General features: G+C 44.7%; 3 protein-coding genes across 5 annotated transcripts; all 3 read right to left on the bottom strand.

Annotated features, from left to right (window-relative positions):
* Positions 1–570: 570 nt before the first annotated feature.
* Positions 571–6,574, bottom strand: zgc:171844 (uncharacterized protein LOC100151763 homolog). Of its 2 annotated transcripts, XM_035181081.2 has the most exons (7): positions 6,208–6,574; positions 5,955–6,067; positions 4,524–4,644; positions 2,781–2,854; positions 1,860–1,974; positions 1,431–1,501; positions 571–1,135 (listed from the first exon to the last, which is right to left on the bottom strand). In XM_035181081.2, exons 2-7 carry the CDS (start codon positions 6,034–6,036, stop codon positions 1,017–1,019), a joined length of 582 nt encoding a protein of 193 aa, XP_035036972.1. In that variant the 5' UTR covers positions 6,037–6,067; positions 6,208–6,574; the 3' UTR covers positions 571–1,016. The 2 variants fall into 2 exon arrangements, with proteins under 2 accessions (XP_035036972.1, XP_035036971.1); XM_035181080.2 differs by lacking the exon at positions 6,208–6,574 and having other exon boundaries at positions 5,955–6,197.
* Positions 6,575–6,728: 154 nt separating this feature from the next.
* Positions 6,729–10,852, bottom strand: mfsd6l (major facilitator superfamily domain containing 6-like). The gene is made up of 2 exons (XM_035181102.2): positions 10,538–10,852; positions 6,729–9,503 (listed from the first exon to the last, which is right to left on the bottom strand). The coding sequence occupies exon 2, from the start codon at positions 9,447–9,449 to the stop codon at positions 7,662–7,664; it is 1,788 nt and encodes a 595-aa protein (XP_035036993.2). The 5' UTR covers positions 9,450–9,503; positions 10,538–10,852; the 3' UTR covers positions 6,729–7,661.
* Positions 10,853–11,005: 153 nt separating this feature from the next.
* pik3r6b (phosphoinositide-3-kinase, regulatory subunit 6b) lies at positions 11,006–16,446 on the bottom strand. 2 transcript variants are annotated; one of them, XM_035181099.2, is made up of 20 exons: positions 16,344–16,446; positions 16,107–16,191; positions 15,882–15,974; positions 15,297–15,400; positions 15,111–15,179; positions 14,883–15,018; positions 14,733–14,802; positions 14,448–14,634; positions 13,984–14,131; positions 13,797–13,889; positions 13,359–13,719; positions 13,186–13,282; positions 12,976–13,095; positions 12,579–12,695; positions 12,357–12,462; positions 12,187–12,260; positions 12,004–12,094; positions 11,865–11,917; positions 11,686–11,786; positions 11,006–11,592 (listed from the first exon to the last, which is right to left on the bottom strand). In XM_035181099.2, the coding sequence occupies exons 2-20, from the start codon at positions 16,120–16,122 to the stop codon at positions 11,088–11,090; spliced, it is 2,541 nt and encodes an 846-aa protein (XP_035036990.2). In that variant the 5' UTR covers positions 16,123–16,191; positions 16,344–16,446; the 3' UTR covers positions 11,006–11,087. The 2 variants fall into 2 exon arrangements, with proteins under 2 accessions (XP_035036990.2, XP_035036991.1); XM_035181100.2 differs by having other exon boundaries at positions 11,337–11,597.
* Between the last annotated feature and the right edge of the window lie 31 nt (positions 16,447–16,477).

A 16,477-nucleotide genomic window follows, 5' to 3' on the forward strand; every position in this document is an offset into this window, starting at 1 on the left:
TGCCTCGAGGTGAAAGGTAGAAGAGCTTTAGCTTCACATGAGGGTGATTCTTACTTAAATCAAACAATAGTTCATCGGGAGACGTTTAGAGACAGAGCTCATCTCTGAGTGTGACTCATCTGTGGCTGCAGTGTGTGTGTGTGTGTGTGTGTGTGTGTGTGTGTGTGTGTGCGGTCCAGGTATCACTCATGTTGTGAGGACAGAAATGTGTCCACAGTCACACTATGGGGACAAAAAGCAGCAAATAACCGTAAGCATTACATTTTACAGTGTGGACATGTTTTAAGGTTTGTTTTAGGATAGGAAAGGGTTATGATTAGGGTTAGGCAAGTAGTAACTATGGTTAAGGGTTAGAGTTAGTCTCAATTAAAGCAATATAATATTATAAGTGTGTGTGTGTGTGTTTGAACAATAAATCCCTCCACCACCACCATCACATTCACACACACACCAGCATCTCACCCCGTTGTCATGGCGCTGACTGAACTAGCGACTCCACCACAGAACATCTGACAGAGACGAACGTGTTCCTGAGACTTAAACATTTAAAACATCGTCAGAAAGAGAAAAAGCATCAAACGTGTTTATTATAACATCAGTGTTCACAGTCACAGTCACATTAAGACACGAGATCACGGAGACATAAGGAGATTGTTTTAAAGTTATACATGTGAAAATACTTGTTTTCATAATACTTGTTTACTTTGGTTTAAATTGTGGAAATTCTGGTTTACAGCAGGAAAACGTTCTACATCTAATGGCAAGCGAAATGAATGAGGTTTTTATGAATTATCATAAAAAAATAACCTTCTTCATCAATATACTGCATCTCTTCTGCGTTTTAAGACTGAAACCGGCTGTTTTCTGTTTTATTTTCTAAACTGAAATTTTATTTTTAAAGAAGTCACATTGTAAAACAGCATAAAATGCAAAATAAGGACAATAATCAGTAGTTAAAGCCTTAATAATGTGGTTATAATACTCGTCTGGTTCCCTAATGGACGTCTTGTGCCGTGTCACATGACGGAGCAGGTGAAGCCGCAGCAGTCCTTCAGCAGCGTGAGTCCAGTTTTACCGATGAACGGCGTCGACGTCTGCTGAGATTTGGACGCCACCGTTTGATCCGGCACGGCTCCTGATTGAAAACGGGAAAATGTGAATATTAAACATTATTCACAGGAAAGATTTACTTAAATGGAAAGTTCAGGATTTTGGGAATCAACATTTTAAATGTCATGAATGCAGAGAAGCGGTTTTGTTTGTTCTGTTTTTGGAAATAACTGAAGATTTGTATTTGTATGTATACGTTTTGTTCCTTGCACCATTAATCCCTTATTTTATTTTAATCTTAATTATCTTTCAACTCTTTCTTGTTTATCCCCTGTTAGTCTGCACATATATGCATCATGTGTAAGCAGCTTTAAACTCACCCTTTGCAGCCGAAGCCTTGGGAAACTTGGACTGTAAGAAAGCCGCCATCTCTCTGTCTTCCTCTCTCTCCCTGTGACGAAAAACACATCCTGGTTTTCTTTTTCATTTTCGGCTTTTAAGATTTTATCACATGTTGCTGAATGTCACTGCGAAAACACACTTTAATTGTAGATTCTAATCTGCGTGGTGTGATTTCACGGCTGCAGTCACACACGCAGCTCTGAGCTCCTCGTGGAGGAAGCAGATTCTCACTCTCCTGCCTGTTTATCACTGGGTCTAATTTAGCTCCACAGACAAAATGATCGGCTCAATAACAGTAAATACGTCCAGTTGTAAAATTTAATCTCTGCAAAGATAACTGCAGATTACAAACCTGAATAAAAGCTCAATTTACTCCATTCTCCATCAGTGGATTTTTAAAACCTCACCTGAGTCGTTCGAACTCCACATCGTCCACCAGGAAGTCTCTGGTCTCCACCAGCTTGTTGATCTGATGCAGCAGCTCCTCCTCCCGCTCCCTGTCCTCCTTGGACTTGTCTTTGTCTGGTCAACACATCACACACAAATGAAACACACACACACACACACACGACACAACAAGGCCTTTGCACACTAGACAGGTTTTCTTCATGTGAATATCCAGTCGTCAGCGATTTAATTTTCAGACCAATGTGGACATGGACACTTCCAACACGTCCCAATGCATGTTGTGGACATCACATTTTGAAGCAGTAGCACAGAAGAAGAACTTCCTCCTCTATCCAGTTGATTTATTTAATATATTTGCATTTAACTGTTGCTCAAAGTTATTTTTGTCGTCAAAAGGACGTGATGTCGTCGACTTGAAGATCAGATCAAGCAACAGTAACTTATTGTTTCTCCAAAGCTTGAAATGTATTTTATAAATTGTGTTGTGCTTAATGTGACTAGTCAGGAGAGTCACAATTATATTTTACAAATGTAAAACAGTATGTTTATACATATAGAAATCAAACTGTTCACAAACAAACATGATGTGAACCTCATGATGGAGCAAGAGTTACTAAATAAAGTCAGATTCATCTTCTGGAGCAGTGGCTGTTACTTCTAGAAGAGTCCAGACGAACTGATCCTAAACCAGTTTATATTTCTATCATCTCCCTGTAAAAATAACTCTATTGTTTTATGTTTCAGCTTCTAGTTGCCACAGCAACGTTCTTCCACATGAGAGCTGTCATCTAAACTTAATGAGAAGAGGGATGTGAGAATAAGTCGGAATAATTTCTGACTAAAGAAGAAACATTGTGTAACAGAGGCTCATTATTATATGAAATCTGAGTCTTTTCTCTAAAGCTTTTTATTAAATTCACCTGGAATTGAGACCAGTTTTTGCAGCTCCTTCTTCAGCCTCGTGATTTCCTTGCAGAGCTGGATGTCGTCCATCCTGAGAGGAAAACAAAAACATGAAAATAAAAGAAAATGTTCCCCCAGAACCATCAATACGTATTTGACATAAGAGAAAACTTAATAAGGGTTTTAAAACAAACACAGACTCTGAGTTTGTATCATTGCAGCAAAGCAATTTCCTCCTGGACTGAGAACACAGAGGCGTGAATGAGGAAATGTGTGTTTATCAAACTGAAATAACACCGGGACCAGATTCTATCAGCAGACGGCAGCGAAGTCCGTGTGTTTATTATCTGAAATAACACCTGACGGAATCAAATCTCATTTCACCGTCTGATACGACAGCAGCCGCTCAGACGAGTGTGTGTGTGTGTGTGTGTGTGTGTGTGTGTGTGTGTGTCTCTGCTGTTGCAGTGGAGGCCAAATAGGAAAATGACTGTAGTCAAACCTACTTTATTAAACCAACAGCTCAGTGTTTCCATCACAGTGTGTTGTTCAGGACGACTAATATGCTGCCACCCAGTGTGCGACAACGAGCCGCCACAAGGAGGAGCTGTTGTTTTCACCCCTTTGTTTGTTTGTTTGTTTGTTTGTTTATATCAACAGGAAGTTCAACTTGACTAGTTACAGTTTAAAGGGGACCGTCACCTCACAGCAAGAAGGTTCAAATCTTGGTTTGGTCAGTTCGGGGTTTTCTCCAGCTCCCCCCCCCCCCACAGTCTGGAGACATGCAGATTGTGTTGAGGTTGATTGGAGAATCTAAATTGAGCGTAGGTGTGAAGTGTGAGTGGTTGTTTGCTCAGAGTCCCCTGGGATTGGCTCCAGCCCCCGTGACCCCGAGCGATATATAGATATTGGATGATAGAATTCTGTTGTTTTACCAAATCTTCCCACGTTGATTTAACACACGTCGACTCCTGGAGCCCAGAGGGACGAGGGAGAAGTCAGCCTGTTGTTATCAGTGGAGCTGAGTCTGTGACATGAAGCCGTCTGATACGTGTCGTCATGATCCTCAGCGCCGAGCAGGCGAGGCTGCGTTTGAATTATCTCACAGGAAGATAAATAAACAGAAGCCCGAGCAGAAGTCATTATTATCTGCCTCTGTGACTCATGCTGTGAAAACATGAATCAGAGCTGATCAGCGCTCACACTCCCTCTGCTGCCGTCTGCAGCCGTGTGTGGCAAAATAATGAGGAGGGTCTCCGCAGGAAAAGAGGGAAATAATTAAACAGCAAGGATGAGAGAGAACAGTGTGTGTGTGTGTGTGTGTGTGTGTGTCGCAGCCCGGTGAGACGGTAAGTAGCACTGCTGTTTTGTTTACACACGTTGTGCCATCGTGCACTTGGCTTCTCCCGGCGTCGGTGGCTGACAGTTGTGTTTCCCACTGTAACTCCTGAGAGACTTTTAACAGTGACTCTGTGTTTACAGATCCCAGAGCAGCCGAGCTTCGGTCTGTGTGCGGCTGCAGGGACCAGACAGACGAGCGCGACGTGACAGTAGAGAAGCATCATGAAACTCTATCAGTTCACACATAAACACTGTGGAAAATCATAAACCACGTCCGAGTGACAGCTGGTCAAAATGTGAAGAAAATCCCTAAAGACAGACTTAAGATATCATGTTGTGTGAGGTCACCGTGACCTTAACCTTTGACCTTTGACCTCCCAACTCAAATCAGTTCATCTGTCTACAGACGCAGATCTTACATGTATCTGAGCTCCGACTCCCTCCGGACCAGGATGTCTCGTATCCGCTCAATTCTCACCAGCTCTCCTTCTATGTCCTGCACCGTGATCGTGGAGTCGGCCATCGACACGACGTCTTCCGCTGAAAGACAAACAGCGAAACACGTTCACTCGTGGGTTGAGTTTCAAAAGATTCTGAAACGGGATTTAAGTGAATTAAACTCAAAAACAGCTGGATTCTGAGGATCCATCCACTGCGAAGTCGGAACTACTTAAATATCCAGAAGATAAGAACAGCAAAATTAGTGTACGTGTCACACAAGCTCGTTAATGGAAAACACAAATGTACTGAAGGTGTCGCGGTTCTTTTTGGACGCTCCAGGCTCCCGTCCTGTGACACCTCAGAGACTCAAGCATCACATTTTAAGTGGCGACTGATTTCTTCAGGTTTTCACTCACTTCTGTTGTCGTGTTTCCGTTGCGTGGCTTTTACATTCGTGTTTTGTGCTTGTGTGAGAACATGAACCCTCCGCCCTGCATCATAACCTCCCTGCTGCTATGATCTGGTCTGAGCTCCCCCCCCCCTCAGCCTCTGACTCCTCACCAGGAGCGATGACTCACCCGACAGAGCTCGGATCGGCTTTTAATTACCTGACCTTGTGTGAAAAGACTTTACACAATCACCACGGGGGAGTTGCACAGATGCACAGCCCCTGCAAACATGTGTAGTATCACATGTTTATTATCACATGCACGACCACACACATGAACTACCAGTGTGTTAGTGTGTTAACAACCTGCACGTGTGTTATAGTTTATTCTGCTCTCAGGACTCTGACAGGTTTCCAGCATCCGGTTCAAATTGTTCCTGACTTTTAATTTCACACTTTAATTAGCTCTGACAGGGAGGTTACGTTTTCACCTCCATCCTCTGGTCTGTTTGTCAGATTTAGAATAGAATAGAAATCAATAGAATAAAACTAATGTGTTTTTCAAATGATACACATGTTTAAAAAGGACAGAGACCCTCAATGTTAATGACCCCCCCGCCACAAATGGACATTACAATACCTTACTCATGTCCTGCATCTATAAGATACTGCAAATATTTTCTTACTATACTATAGTTTTATTATAAATACATATATGTACAATTTATCCATCTAGGAAAAATCCAGAAAACACAATTTTACTCTTAAATTAATAAATCAAACAGAATAGTAGACGTACTGAGGGGGGGGGTCTGACACTGAAGTGACCCTATGGGGCCCCTGAGGGTTTGTTAAATCCTGTCTCCAGCCCTGCTGCTGATATGCAGGGAACTTAGGGCTCATTCAATCTCTCCACCTGAGTTCATGCTGATTCACTTTTCTATGGCTGATGAATTAAATCTGTGTAAATACATGTTTTCTGTTATATTGAAGCGTTAAAACGTGCAGAGTAAAAACTCACCTGGCTCCTGCTTCGCTCCTCCGTCCACCTGCGTCTTCTCCAGAGCTCCGTACTGTCCTGAGCATTTTCTCTCTTTCTCCATGTTTTTCTCAACGGCTCCTTTTTCAATTTCCCTTCACAAAAAGAATAATCAGAGGAAATATAGGTGCTGCTTGAAAATGAAAATAAAAACGTGTCCATGCACCATAACCGGAGGGAGAAACCGAGAAGGAGGAGGAGGTGATGATGATGATGAGTCCAGGCTCAGACTCACACTGATGATTTCTCTGCTCACAGGAGCTGAAGTAGCTGATCTCTGCTCAGTGACGCCACCTACTGACAGAGAAGGAGCGCAACACAGAGCAACTGCTCAAAAGCTACTGCATAAACAAAGAGGAGCGATGCTGAGTACTCATACATTTATTTACCCAGAGTGTGTGTGTGTGTGTGTGTGTGTGTGTGTGTGTGGAGAGAGCTGTGAAAGGAGGTGGTGAAGTTTGAGGAAGTACAAACAATAATGTGTGCATAAATTATATATAAACAACATGTCTGACAACAGACTTATAAAAAACTAAACATCTATCAATCAAATAAATATTCTTGGGAAACTGAGATTGCAAAAATATGTCTCTCACACACACACACACACACACACACACACACACACACACACACACACACACACACACACACACACACACACACACACACACACACACACACACACACACACACACACACACGCACACACACACACACACACACACCTTTTAAATAGTAGAGATTCATAAACTCTTACTTTATTACCATAAACTTTATTTATTCTTGAATGAATTGCCCCCCAGTGGGAAGTTGTTGAATTGAATTGAAACTTTATGGACAAAACAAACATCACAATATGGAGCGTTTAGTATTAATATGATCTCGATGCACATAATTGCAGAATCTGAATTCAACATTTGCAGTTTCATATAAATCCAGAGACGTGTTAAAGTGTGTTTACAACATGTTTCCCCCCCCAGGCCTGAAGGGACCTGAGACCCTGAGACTCTGAAACACAGACGACCTTTAAATGTTCTGTAGCTGCAGTTAAACACACATCGTTTACAATCAGCATCGTCACAGCTTCAAAAAGACAAAAAAGGCAGAAATAGAAGGAGCCTCTGATCCAGCAGATCAACACGGCCGGGCGTGGTGACACAGATCGACTGGGTCGGCCTCACCTTGTGCACACGTCTGGTGTTTGCTCTGCTTGTTCAACCTGCCTGGTGCTGCAGGAGCTTCTGGCCACATGTAACCCCCGCTGCCTTGTGGTTTCCTCTCCGTGTTTGTCTGTTTGTAAAATGGATTACGCAAAAACTACTTAGTGGAAGGAGGAGGTGTGAGTCAGGGAAGAGCAAATTTAGGTTTTGTTGTGGATCCGGATCTTTGACATTCTGCGACAGGACATATTTCAACATTTCTGATGGATTTGGGTGAAGATAAATCAAGCAAGTTTAGGGGACAGATATTTATGAGTGTGTGCAAATGAAAGACAGAAAACGTCAGTGCTTAGATTGAAATGAAACCCGTCATAACCCATCAATTATCTTGTTCATGCTACTTGATGAAGATTGACGTGTCTGTACAGGACCGTGTTAATCACATGTCATTCTTCTTATACTAAATACTCTGCACTTCACCCATTGTTCTGTTTTGTGCAGCCGACTCTGTAGAGTTCAGTTTCTCTCAGTGGTTTATCCTCCTTCCATAATTATTATTGCTTCTATCGGTTTCCATCGCTTTGTCGAGCCAGTCCCGCTCCTGCTCCGACTCAGAGTCACTGGCTTCGCTGGCGTTGGCGGCCAGGAGGCGAGAGTAGTTGATCCTGCGCTGGTGCGGCGCCTTCCACTGGAGCAGCATCAGACACACACACCACAGCATCAGGCCCGCTGCCACTGCCCTGAACAGCCACGCCAGCCCGAACCTCTGCACCACAAACCCCCCGCCCAAGCTGCCCAGGCTGCTTCCCAGGTGCAGAGACAGAGCACTGAAGACCCTCCTCACGCTCCTCTCGGCCTCCGGCGTGGCGACGTCCTCACACTGGATGTTCACAGCCCACCACAGGGCTCCGCCGCTGAAGCAACTCAACATCTGGACAGGCAGCACGGCCCAGGGGCCCCAGAGGAAGGAGTAGTAGAGGCACTGCAGGCCGAGAGCCGCAGCCCCCACTGCGAGCACCCTTCCCGGGCGTAGGAGCTTGGACACCCGGCCGGCGAGGAGAGGGAAGGCGGCCTGTGAGAGCAGAGCGAGGGCGAGAGCCGATCCCATGTGCAGCTCGTTGCTCCCGTGATCCTGCATCTGCCACAGGAGGAAGTTGTCCACGGCTGAGCCCGCCGCCCCGACCAGCAGGGTGGTGATGGCGCAGAGCAGAGCGCGAGGGGAACCACGTACCAGCTGCAGGGCTTTCAGGAGCCCGTTGACCCGGTCTCGCTTTTTGTTCAGGTAGAGAGGGAGGTAACAAGCCACGGGCAGGGCCAGAGCGGCAAAACCAGCGTAGCAGAAGAAATGTGCCGCGCTCCTGGTGATCCAACCGGCTATGAGACAACTCAACTGGCTGACCAGCAGCCCTGCGCCTCCAGCGCCGCACGCTGCTCCCAGCAAACCCCACGGCCCGATGGCGGTGTAGCGGTCGGAGGCGTCGGCAAAATCCAGATATTCATACAATCCGTCGTCGGCCGTCCACTCCAGAGGGGCCGACACAGACTCCCACACCGAGACGATGATGAGGATCAGGAAGAAGAGTTGGTGTTGAGGGTCCATGACCTTCAAGTTTCCTAAAAAGTCGAACTGGCTCTGCTCCTCTGTCGTCTTTTCTCTCTGCGGCTCCTCAGAGGCTGATTTGACGTCCGACCTCCTCCTCCTCACAGCAGGAGCAGAGGAGCCGGAGACACGAGGCCCAACGGAGCTGCTGATCCCTGGTTCTCGAAGGCTGTGGTCGACCCCGACAGAAACATTCTCTCGCTGATTACGTGAAGTTGTGCTCGTCATTACAGAAGCAGATTTAGTATCAGCGATCGTCTTTGCAGGAAACGTGACACCAGGATGGGAAACAGGATGTTTTGGGGGAGTGCTGGTCACAGGTGCGATGCTGCTGGTGAGCAGGTTATCCAGACTTGGGGCTGAGCCGCTGCTCAGATTCGTGGTGTTACAGGAGCTGCTCTGCGTGTGCACGTCTGTGGTCGGGATGAGCAGCAGAACCAGGGCGACCGCTGCCGAACACACCAGAGAGCCTTTGATCACCACTCGCCTCTTGTTGTAGTGCTTGGAGAGGAGACTCGCCACGGGGCTCCACGCCAGCGATATCAGGTGTTTGGCGCCCATGACGACGCCCGTCATCACGGGGGTGAGGCCCAGCTGCCTGAGGTACAGGGTGAGGAAGGGGAGCAGGCAGCCTTTGGAGCAGGAGCACAGGAAGTTGAAGACGCTGGCGAGAGCGAGGGCTCGCTTGACGTCGATCTGCTTGTTCCTCTTCATGGTCGTCGTCCTGTGCAGCTCAGAGACTCTGCTGATGTTTCACATGGATTCAAACTGAGAGACGCAGAGGTGGGAAATAATAAAGTTTAAGTTAAACGTTTTCATCTCAGGAGGTGAAAACATCTTTGGTATTTTTCTTTCAACATTTTTGCTCGAATAGTCGTCATCAACAGCAGAAAATCCTCAGGTCCTCTTCAGTCAATTGCAATTATACATAGAGTATTAATTAAGGCTGGGAAATACAAATATCAATATTTATAGTATTATCATTTTCATAAAAAGCAATATAACATAAATCCAATATTATGAGGAGGAATAACACATAATTGAGCAACCTCACATTTATATCTATAGCAAGTGTTTATATATATATATTTGTTTATAATTTGATAATTATCAATATTGTACATTGTTATCTTGATATGTTTGGCCATTTCGCGCAGCCCTATTATAAAGAGTATAATCATCATCATAGTATAATCATAGAACACAGTTGTTATGGTGCTAAAATAAAACAAAGTGATAAATATCATAATCATATCATAGAGATGACATTTTTTTTAAATATTTCAAACAAGTGTCAATCAATCAATCTTTATTTGTATAGCTCATATTCACAAACATAAAAAATTATAATCATAAAGATGAATAGATATTTTCTGTTATTTCAAATCATTTGACAGTGCAAGTAAAATACAATTATTAAAATAAAATAAAATGAAAATACGTGTCATTGCTTCAGGACCTCTGACCGTGTTTCTTTCTCATCCTACATCCTGTTCACATTAGTCTTTAAATCCTGTGTTGATCTAAAATGTTTATTGAGTCATTTCTTTTACTGTCTCTATATAAACACAGTTATAAAAAAAGTTGGTTTTCTAGAAGCTGACACATCACGTCACGGAAAAGAAGCTGCAGTTTAACCTTAAAAAATAAACTTTATAAGAAGTAAAAGTTCCGTTTTCATGAGCAGGAGGAAATAAAGTTAAACAGTGAAGCAGGAAGTAACAGGTGCCGCGTGCATACACCTGTTCCAGCAGCAGAGGACACGTCACAACTTTAACAACTTTAACAATAAAAACTTTTACCTTTTCACTACTTTTCCACACGAGGATCTTCAGACTTCTTCTCATCGATCTTCTCTCGTGTCTACATCCACACGTTGTCTTTTAGAAAAACACGTGACACTTTCTGGAGGTTTATCTTTTACACCGTGTACACACCTGGAGCCGTTCTCATGACCCCAGCGCCCCCTAGCGGAGTGGATGCCTCAGTGTGGGCCACACGCTGACATGATGTCAGATTTAATCCTCAGAGAAAGACTCAGTTAATGAATCAAACAAGATCTGAATCAAACAAGATCTGAATCAAACAAGATCTGAATCCAACAAGATCTGAATCCAACAAGATCTGAATCAAACAAGATCTGAATCAAACAAGATCTGAATCAAACAAGATCTGAATCAAACAAGATCTGAATCAACAAGATCTGAATCCAACAAGATCTGAATCAAACAAGATCTGAATCAAACAAGATCTGAATCACACAAGATCTGAATCACACAAGATCTGAATCAAACAAGATCTGAATCCAACAAGATCTGAATCACACAAGATCTGAATCAAACAAGATCTGAATTAAACTACTACGATCTGTGGGCGGTGATAAGAGAACGTTTCACAAACATAATTGAAGCTTAGTTTATTATCACATCTTGAAATTTTACGTGACACAACACAACACAACCCGAGATGAGACGAGATAAAACACAACAAGACACAACCCGACCAGTTACTGATGTTCCTCATGTTCCTGATGTTCCTTGTGTTCCTCATGTTCCTCATGTTCCTCATGTTCCTCATGTTCCTGATGTTCCTCATGCTCCTCGTGTTCCTCATGCTCCTCATGTTCCTCATGTTCCTCGTGTTCCTCATGTTCCTCATGTTCCTTATGTTCCTCATGTTCTTGATGTTCCTTATGTTCCTCATGTTCCTGATGTTCCTCACGGGGTCACACCTGTGAAGGTGTTGATGGGCAGCGACAGGACGTTGTTCAGATACTTGCTCAGCGGCAGCTCTCGCTTGTTTCTGACGCTGAACTTGGAGCGGAGGCTGCATCCTGGGTCCAAGCACGGAGAGATGTCTATTCTGCAGAAGAAGAAATGACATCACACTGTGGTTTAAACTGGCGTCAGGGGAAATAGATTATAAAACAACGTGTAGGGTGGAAAAGGACCTTTGGACGTCAGTGTACGTCCTGCGAGAGTCTCTGTCCAGACACACGGAGAGGGTTTGATCCTCCATCGTCCTGATGCTGATGTTTTGGGTTCGGATTTTCTATGAAAACAGAAAAACCTTAGAAATAATGCAATGATTTTTTTAATCATAAATACATCTTATTAGGTAAGTTCTTACTTTGTTGTTTCCCGGGTTTATGCTGTCAAAACTGACCGTGAGGAAATCCTCACCTACAGGAAGTGAAAAATGATTATTCATGTTTTTCAAATGATTCTTCTACTGTTGGAATGAATCTAAGTGGATGCTGGAGGTCAACCTGTGGTTACAGCTGCCGGCTCTGAGGTGATCGCCACGCCACACGTCATCAGAGCTTCTCCTCTTTCAACTCTCCGTTTGCTTAAAGACGTCTGTCAACGAGAAAAACAATAGAGCCACATTCTAGAAATATTAGAATATAAGAAATGTTACATGACTTTTAGTATAAGGACGTTTTAAGTACCTCTGTATAACTGACGGTGATGACGGCACCGTGGATGATCACCGTCGACTTCTTCCTGCGTGTGAACGGATCCTCTGTCGAGCACAACAACAACACTTCACTTGACGACACTACACACAATCAAACAACGTCTGTGTCCACACACTCACGAAAGAGATGCAGGAACATACTTGAAAACTTTTCTTTGAGGTGTCTGAACTCTGGCATGTCGGCCTCCAGATGGGACACGAACACGTCCTCCACCACAGGGGACGCGTCACTGCTGCACCGCGTCATCTGAACACACACACACTGGATTGAGCTGGAGCAGGAAGTACTCGTGCACTTTGATTTCCTGCACAATGAGGTATGTAAATGTGTGTTTTAAATCATGGAGGCCAGCTGCCCTGTACCTTCACAGAATACATGGGCAGGTTCACGGGCTGCGTCCCACAGCGGAGGTAGTAACACAGGGTGTCCAGCAGGAAGAGGTTTTGGTCCTTTTCCGACTCCGACTCCGACTCCGTGTGCTGCAGACGGACAGAAACAAGATGGCTGAGTTCAAGTTCACCTCCTCTGCTGCTCTCGTGTTTGTAGCGTGTGCAGACCCGATCCAATCCGAAGCACGTGCCTGTAATCGGGGAAAAACCTTGGGCTTGGATCGGGTTCGGATGGAAAACAGAATTTCTGTTGGGTTCAGGCGGTTTTCACTCGATCTGAGACGGGTTCCGACAGAACATTGCGTCCTGAGCCAAAGTCTGAGTTTAAGATGGACGCCATGTGTCCAAACCCTTTTCTTTAAGTCCTTACCATTGTTGCCAGGTTGGAGATGGTGGCTCTCAGACTGTTGATGTTGCTGTTGTACCAGGGATCCAATCTCCCCAACAAGCCGGCGAGAGACAGTCTCCCGTTGTCCGGACACGGGCCGTCCTATCAGGAACAGGAAGAGATATTATATATATATATTATAAACAGCTTTCTGAACTCACACCAGTCGGTCGGTGTCGCGGTGCCACTCACTGGTGAACTGGGCTGAGGCTCCACATCGGTGACGGGGACGTAGTACAACTGCAGGTTCAGCTTCTTGGTCAAAACAAGATGTTTGGACTCTCGCTGTCTTTTGGGAAACACACAGAGGACATTACTGAGCTGCACCGCACAGTGTGAACACAAACCGCAAACCAGCAGCTCACCGTATAGAGAGGAAAGCCCTGCTGAGCCGCCCGAGCACTCGATCGTCCCCCATCACCACCACCCGCGCTGTGAGGCACCTGCAGTCGTCTCTCTGGACACGACGGCTCCCAGCAAACGTGTCCATCTTCTCCCTCATCAGACTCAGTTTATTTTCTGAGTTTCCCCTCTTGTAGGCATTCCTCCGTGACATTGCTGGAGATGAATTTCTGACCAGAGGCTGCACCGTGTCCTGCAAGTCGCTCACGTCCCTCAGACGTCTCTTGATCCCACCGTCCTCAGCCCCGTCTCTTTTGTCCTTCTCGTCTCCATCCACACTCGAGTTGGAGTTGGACCTCAGGGAGAAGTTTGCCAGAAGACTCCCTGCAGGGAAGCTCATTTATTTTAGCTCAGTATGAACAGACACACGATAGTAGAAGTTTTCTGTTTCTTTGACTCACATAGATCCTCTTCGTTTGTCCACAGCAGGAATTTGATCTCTGGAAATAACAACGTCCTGCTGCTCACGGAGCCACAATCTTCCTCGGTTACTTCTGAAAAAAGAGGAGAAAGTTACAGAGAAACAATCCTGCAGGAAAGTTTCCTCATATCTCTGTTCATAATCATCTGTGCAGGTAGAACACACACCTTCTGTAGCAGCAGCTAAAATCTCTTTCTGTATGTGTTGCAGTCTGTTCAGATACGTTGTGCATCCGCCTGGACCGTGTTTTATACTCTGCTCCACGGCTCGGACCACTTCCTCGAAGTATTTCTCTACCATCTGAACGTCTAAAGCCTGAAATACGCAAAAGACACAGTGTCACATTAAAAAAACAAAGGTTTATCTTGTTAGCATGACATCGGTAATAGTTTTGTTGCACGAATGTATATTTAACACTGAGAATGAGGGAACGTTAACAGATCAGATCATATTTGCTGCAATTCTGGGACACGAAGGATGAAAAACTACAAAATTTGACGCAAAACCATCACAGTGATGAGGTTGTTGGTTTGATTCTTTCTTTCTGTTTGGAGTTTTGCATGTTCTCCCCATGTGGCCTTTTTCTGGCTTCCTCCCACAGTCCAAACAGTATCTTCATAAACCAGCGTACCTCCAGGGCCTGAGCCAGTCTGGAGCTCCGGCACGCCGTCCCCAGCCCCTTCTGCATCACTCGTAGCATCAGATTTTTCTCCATGGCAGTGGGTGTGTCCCTGAACATGCCGGACACCTCCAGGTACGCCCTCACTGTGGCCTCCAGCTGTGCAGTAAAAACATCTGGGTCTGCGAGAACAAACACCCTGAGGGACACCAGCAAACACGGAATACGGCTGTAAATAAAATGGTTAATTCAGCGTTACACTCGGCTCCTTGTCCACAACAGGAAGTGTTTACTCACTTTTCTTGCAAGGTGCAATGCTTGCTCTTCAGGTTCTGCTCAGCGATGACTCTCCTCTGGTACAAGGAGCCTGTGGAGGAGAGAACGTGTCTGAAATTCCACAGAATTGCTCCAGTGTTGGAAAAGTGATGACAGCTGTATGTGTTCTACCTGGTGTGATCATTTCCATCTTAACGCTGCTCAAGGTGCTCAGGGCCACGGCCGAGTAAGGTATCGGTAAAATCAGCAGCTTCATCAAACACTCGTCTACTCTCTGGTAAAGGCTGCGAGGAATCATGGAGCCTGACTGCAAAGTTTCAATATTAGAAAGTGTACAATGAACAATGCATAACACTGTTCACTATCACAAACACGTCATGTCACACAGATGCATCTTACCTGAATGACTGCATAGTAGAGGGTGTGCAGTATCGGGATGACATGCACGTGGGATCCTATTTTATGCATCTATATCAATAGACGACAAAAAGTTCCTTTACAAACAGCTCTTGCACATTTTCACAATATCATTTTGACTTTTATTTTGAAATCTGGAGGCAGAGTTGAGGGAGAAACGTCGACAACCTTCTTCAGCTTCTTCTCCAGCTCCCTGACCAACACAGAGATGAGGGAGACGCTGCAGGACGGATCCACCTCCACCTTCTTCTCAAGGCTCCATCTTATCCATCCTGCAGCAGACAGATGTTGTTAGCTCCACATTTGGCGATGCACATATATGACGGATGAATAGGGAATGAATACTTTATCAGAAGATGAAATGAGGAATGTGAAGCGACTTGTAAAGTTATGAAGCCACAAAAATAAGGACATTAGCTTTACACTGTGCAAGAATAAATCATTATTCATCTTTTTTTTATTCTATAAAAAAACATTGCCAAACATTTTATGAGAAGATTGATGCCATTTTGCTAGCTTAGCATAATGACTGGAAACAGGGGGAAACTGCTAGCCTGATTCACTCTGAAGCTAATAAACAATTAAAGCTCATGAATTAAGTAATATTAAATGTCTTGTTATATAAACCGCTTATAAAGGCTGCTGGGTTAATGTGATATTATTTTTTGAATTATGTTGTTTTTAAAAGGAACATAAAATATCACTGGTTTTATCACAGCTTGTATTTTCCTTGGAGGCCCCCCCCCCCCGTACCTTTCTGTGAAGTACATCTGCTGTTCATCTCGTTGAGCAGCGCCTGGACGTCAGTGTGCAGACTGGACTGCACAGCCGAGAGAGACACGTCAGCTGGAAACACGGATCATACGTGTCACTGTCATGTTAAACACCATCAGGTTCGTGTGATTATCATCGAAGCTTAAACCTGCAAAACAAGTTTGTGTGTGGAGGTAGTTCTAATGAGGAAACAAAGGCACGAACCTGCAAGATCAGTCATGTTTCGTGATATCTGAGTATTAATCTCTGTCTGCAGAGTTCCGTCCGTCACACCTGACGCTCTTATCTCCTGTCAGCGGCACAGCCACAAAGTTCAAGATAAAAGATAAGTTCAAGATGAAAACATTGATCTGCTCCTGTCTGCGATGAAAACTTGAATTTCAATCAATACAACCTCATTTAGAATGTGTGAGTTACATGTCTGCGGTGATAAAAACTTACCGATGTAGATCAAATCTTTCTGAAATGAAAATATAAAACCAGTTTCCTCTGGAGATTCTCCCCCCCCCCCCGGCTGCCACCGCTGAGTGAATCAACAGCAGAGGCTGGGATGCATTGAGGTCATTGCAGGAGTG

This window comes from Hippoglossus stenolepis, chromosome 16, assembly GCF_022539355.2.
Source record: "Hippoglossus stenolepis isolate QCI-W04-F060 chromosome 16, HSTE1.2, whole genome shotgun sequence".
Taxonomy (NCBI): domain Eukaryota; kingdom Metazoa; phylum Chordata; class Actinopteri; order Pleuronectiformes; family Pleuronectidae; genus Hippoglossus; species Hippoglossus stenolepis.

Coding starts and splice junctions, on each gene's coding strand:
- zgc:171844 (XM_035181081.2), bottom strand. CDS start 6,036: ATGGAGAAAGAGAGAAAATGCTCAGGACAGTACGGAGCTCTGGAGAAG. Junction 2,855..4,523: donor GAGTCGGAGCTCAGATACAT/GTAAGATCTGCG, acceptor TTTTCCTCTCAG/GATGGACGACATCCAGCTCT. Junction 1,136..1,430: donor CAAGGCTTCGGCTGCAAAGG/GTGAGTTTAAAG, acceptor GTTTTCAATCAG/GAGCCGTGCCGGATCAAACG.
- mfsd6l (XM_035181102.2), bottom strand. CDS start 9,449: ATGAAGAGGAACAAGCAGATCGACGTCAAGCGAGCCCTCGCTCTCGCC.
- pik3r6b (XM_035181099.2), bottom strand. Junction 12,095..12,186: donor TCACCGTCAGTTATACAGAG/GTACTTAAAACG, acceptor TCTCGTTGACAG/ACGTCTTTAAGCAAACGGAG. Junction 11,593..11,685: donor ACGTACACTGACGTCCAAAG/GTCCTTTTCCAC, acceptor TCTGCAGAATAG/ACATCTCTCCGTGCTTGGAC.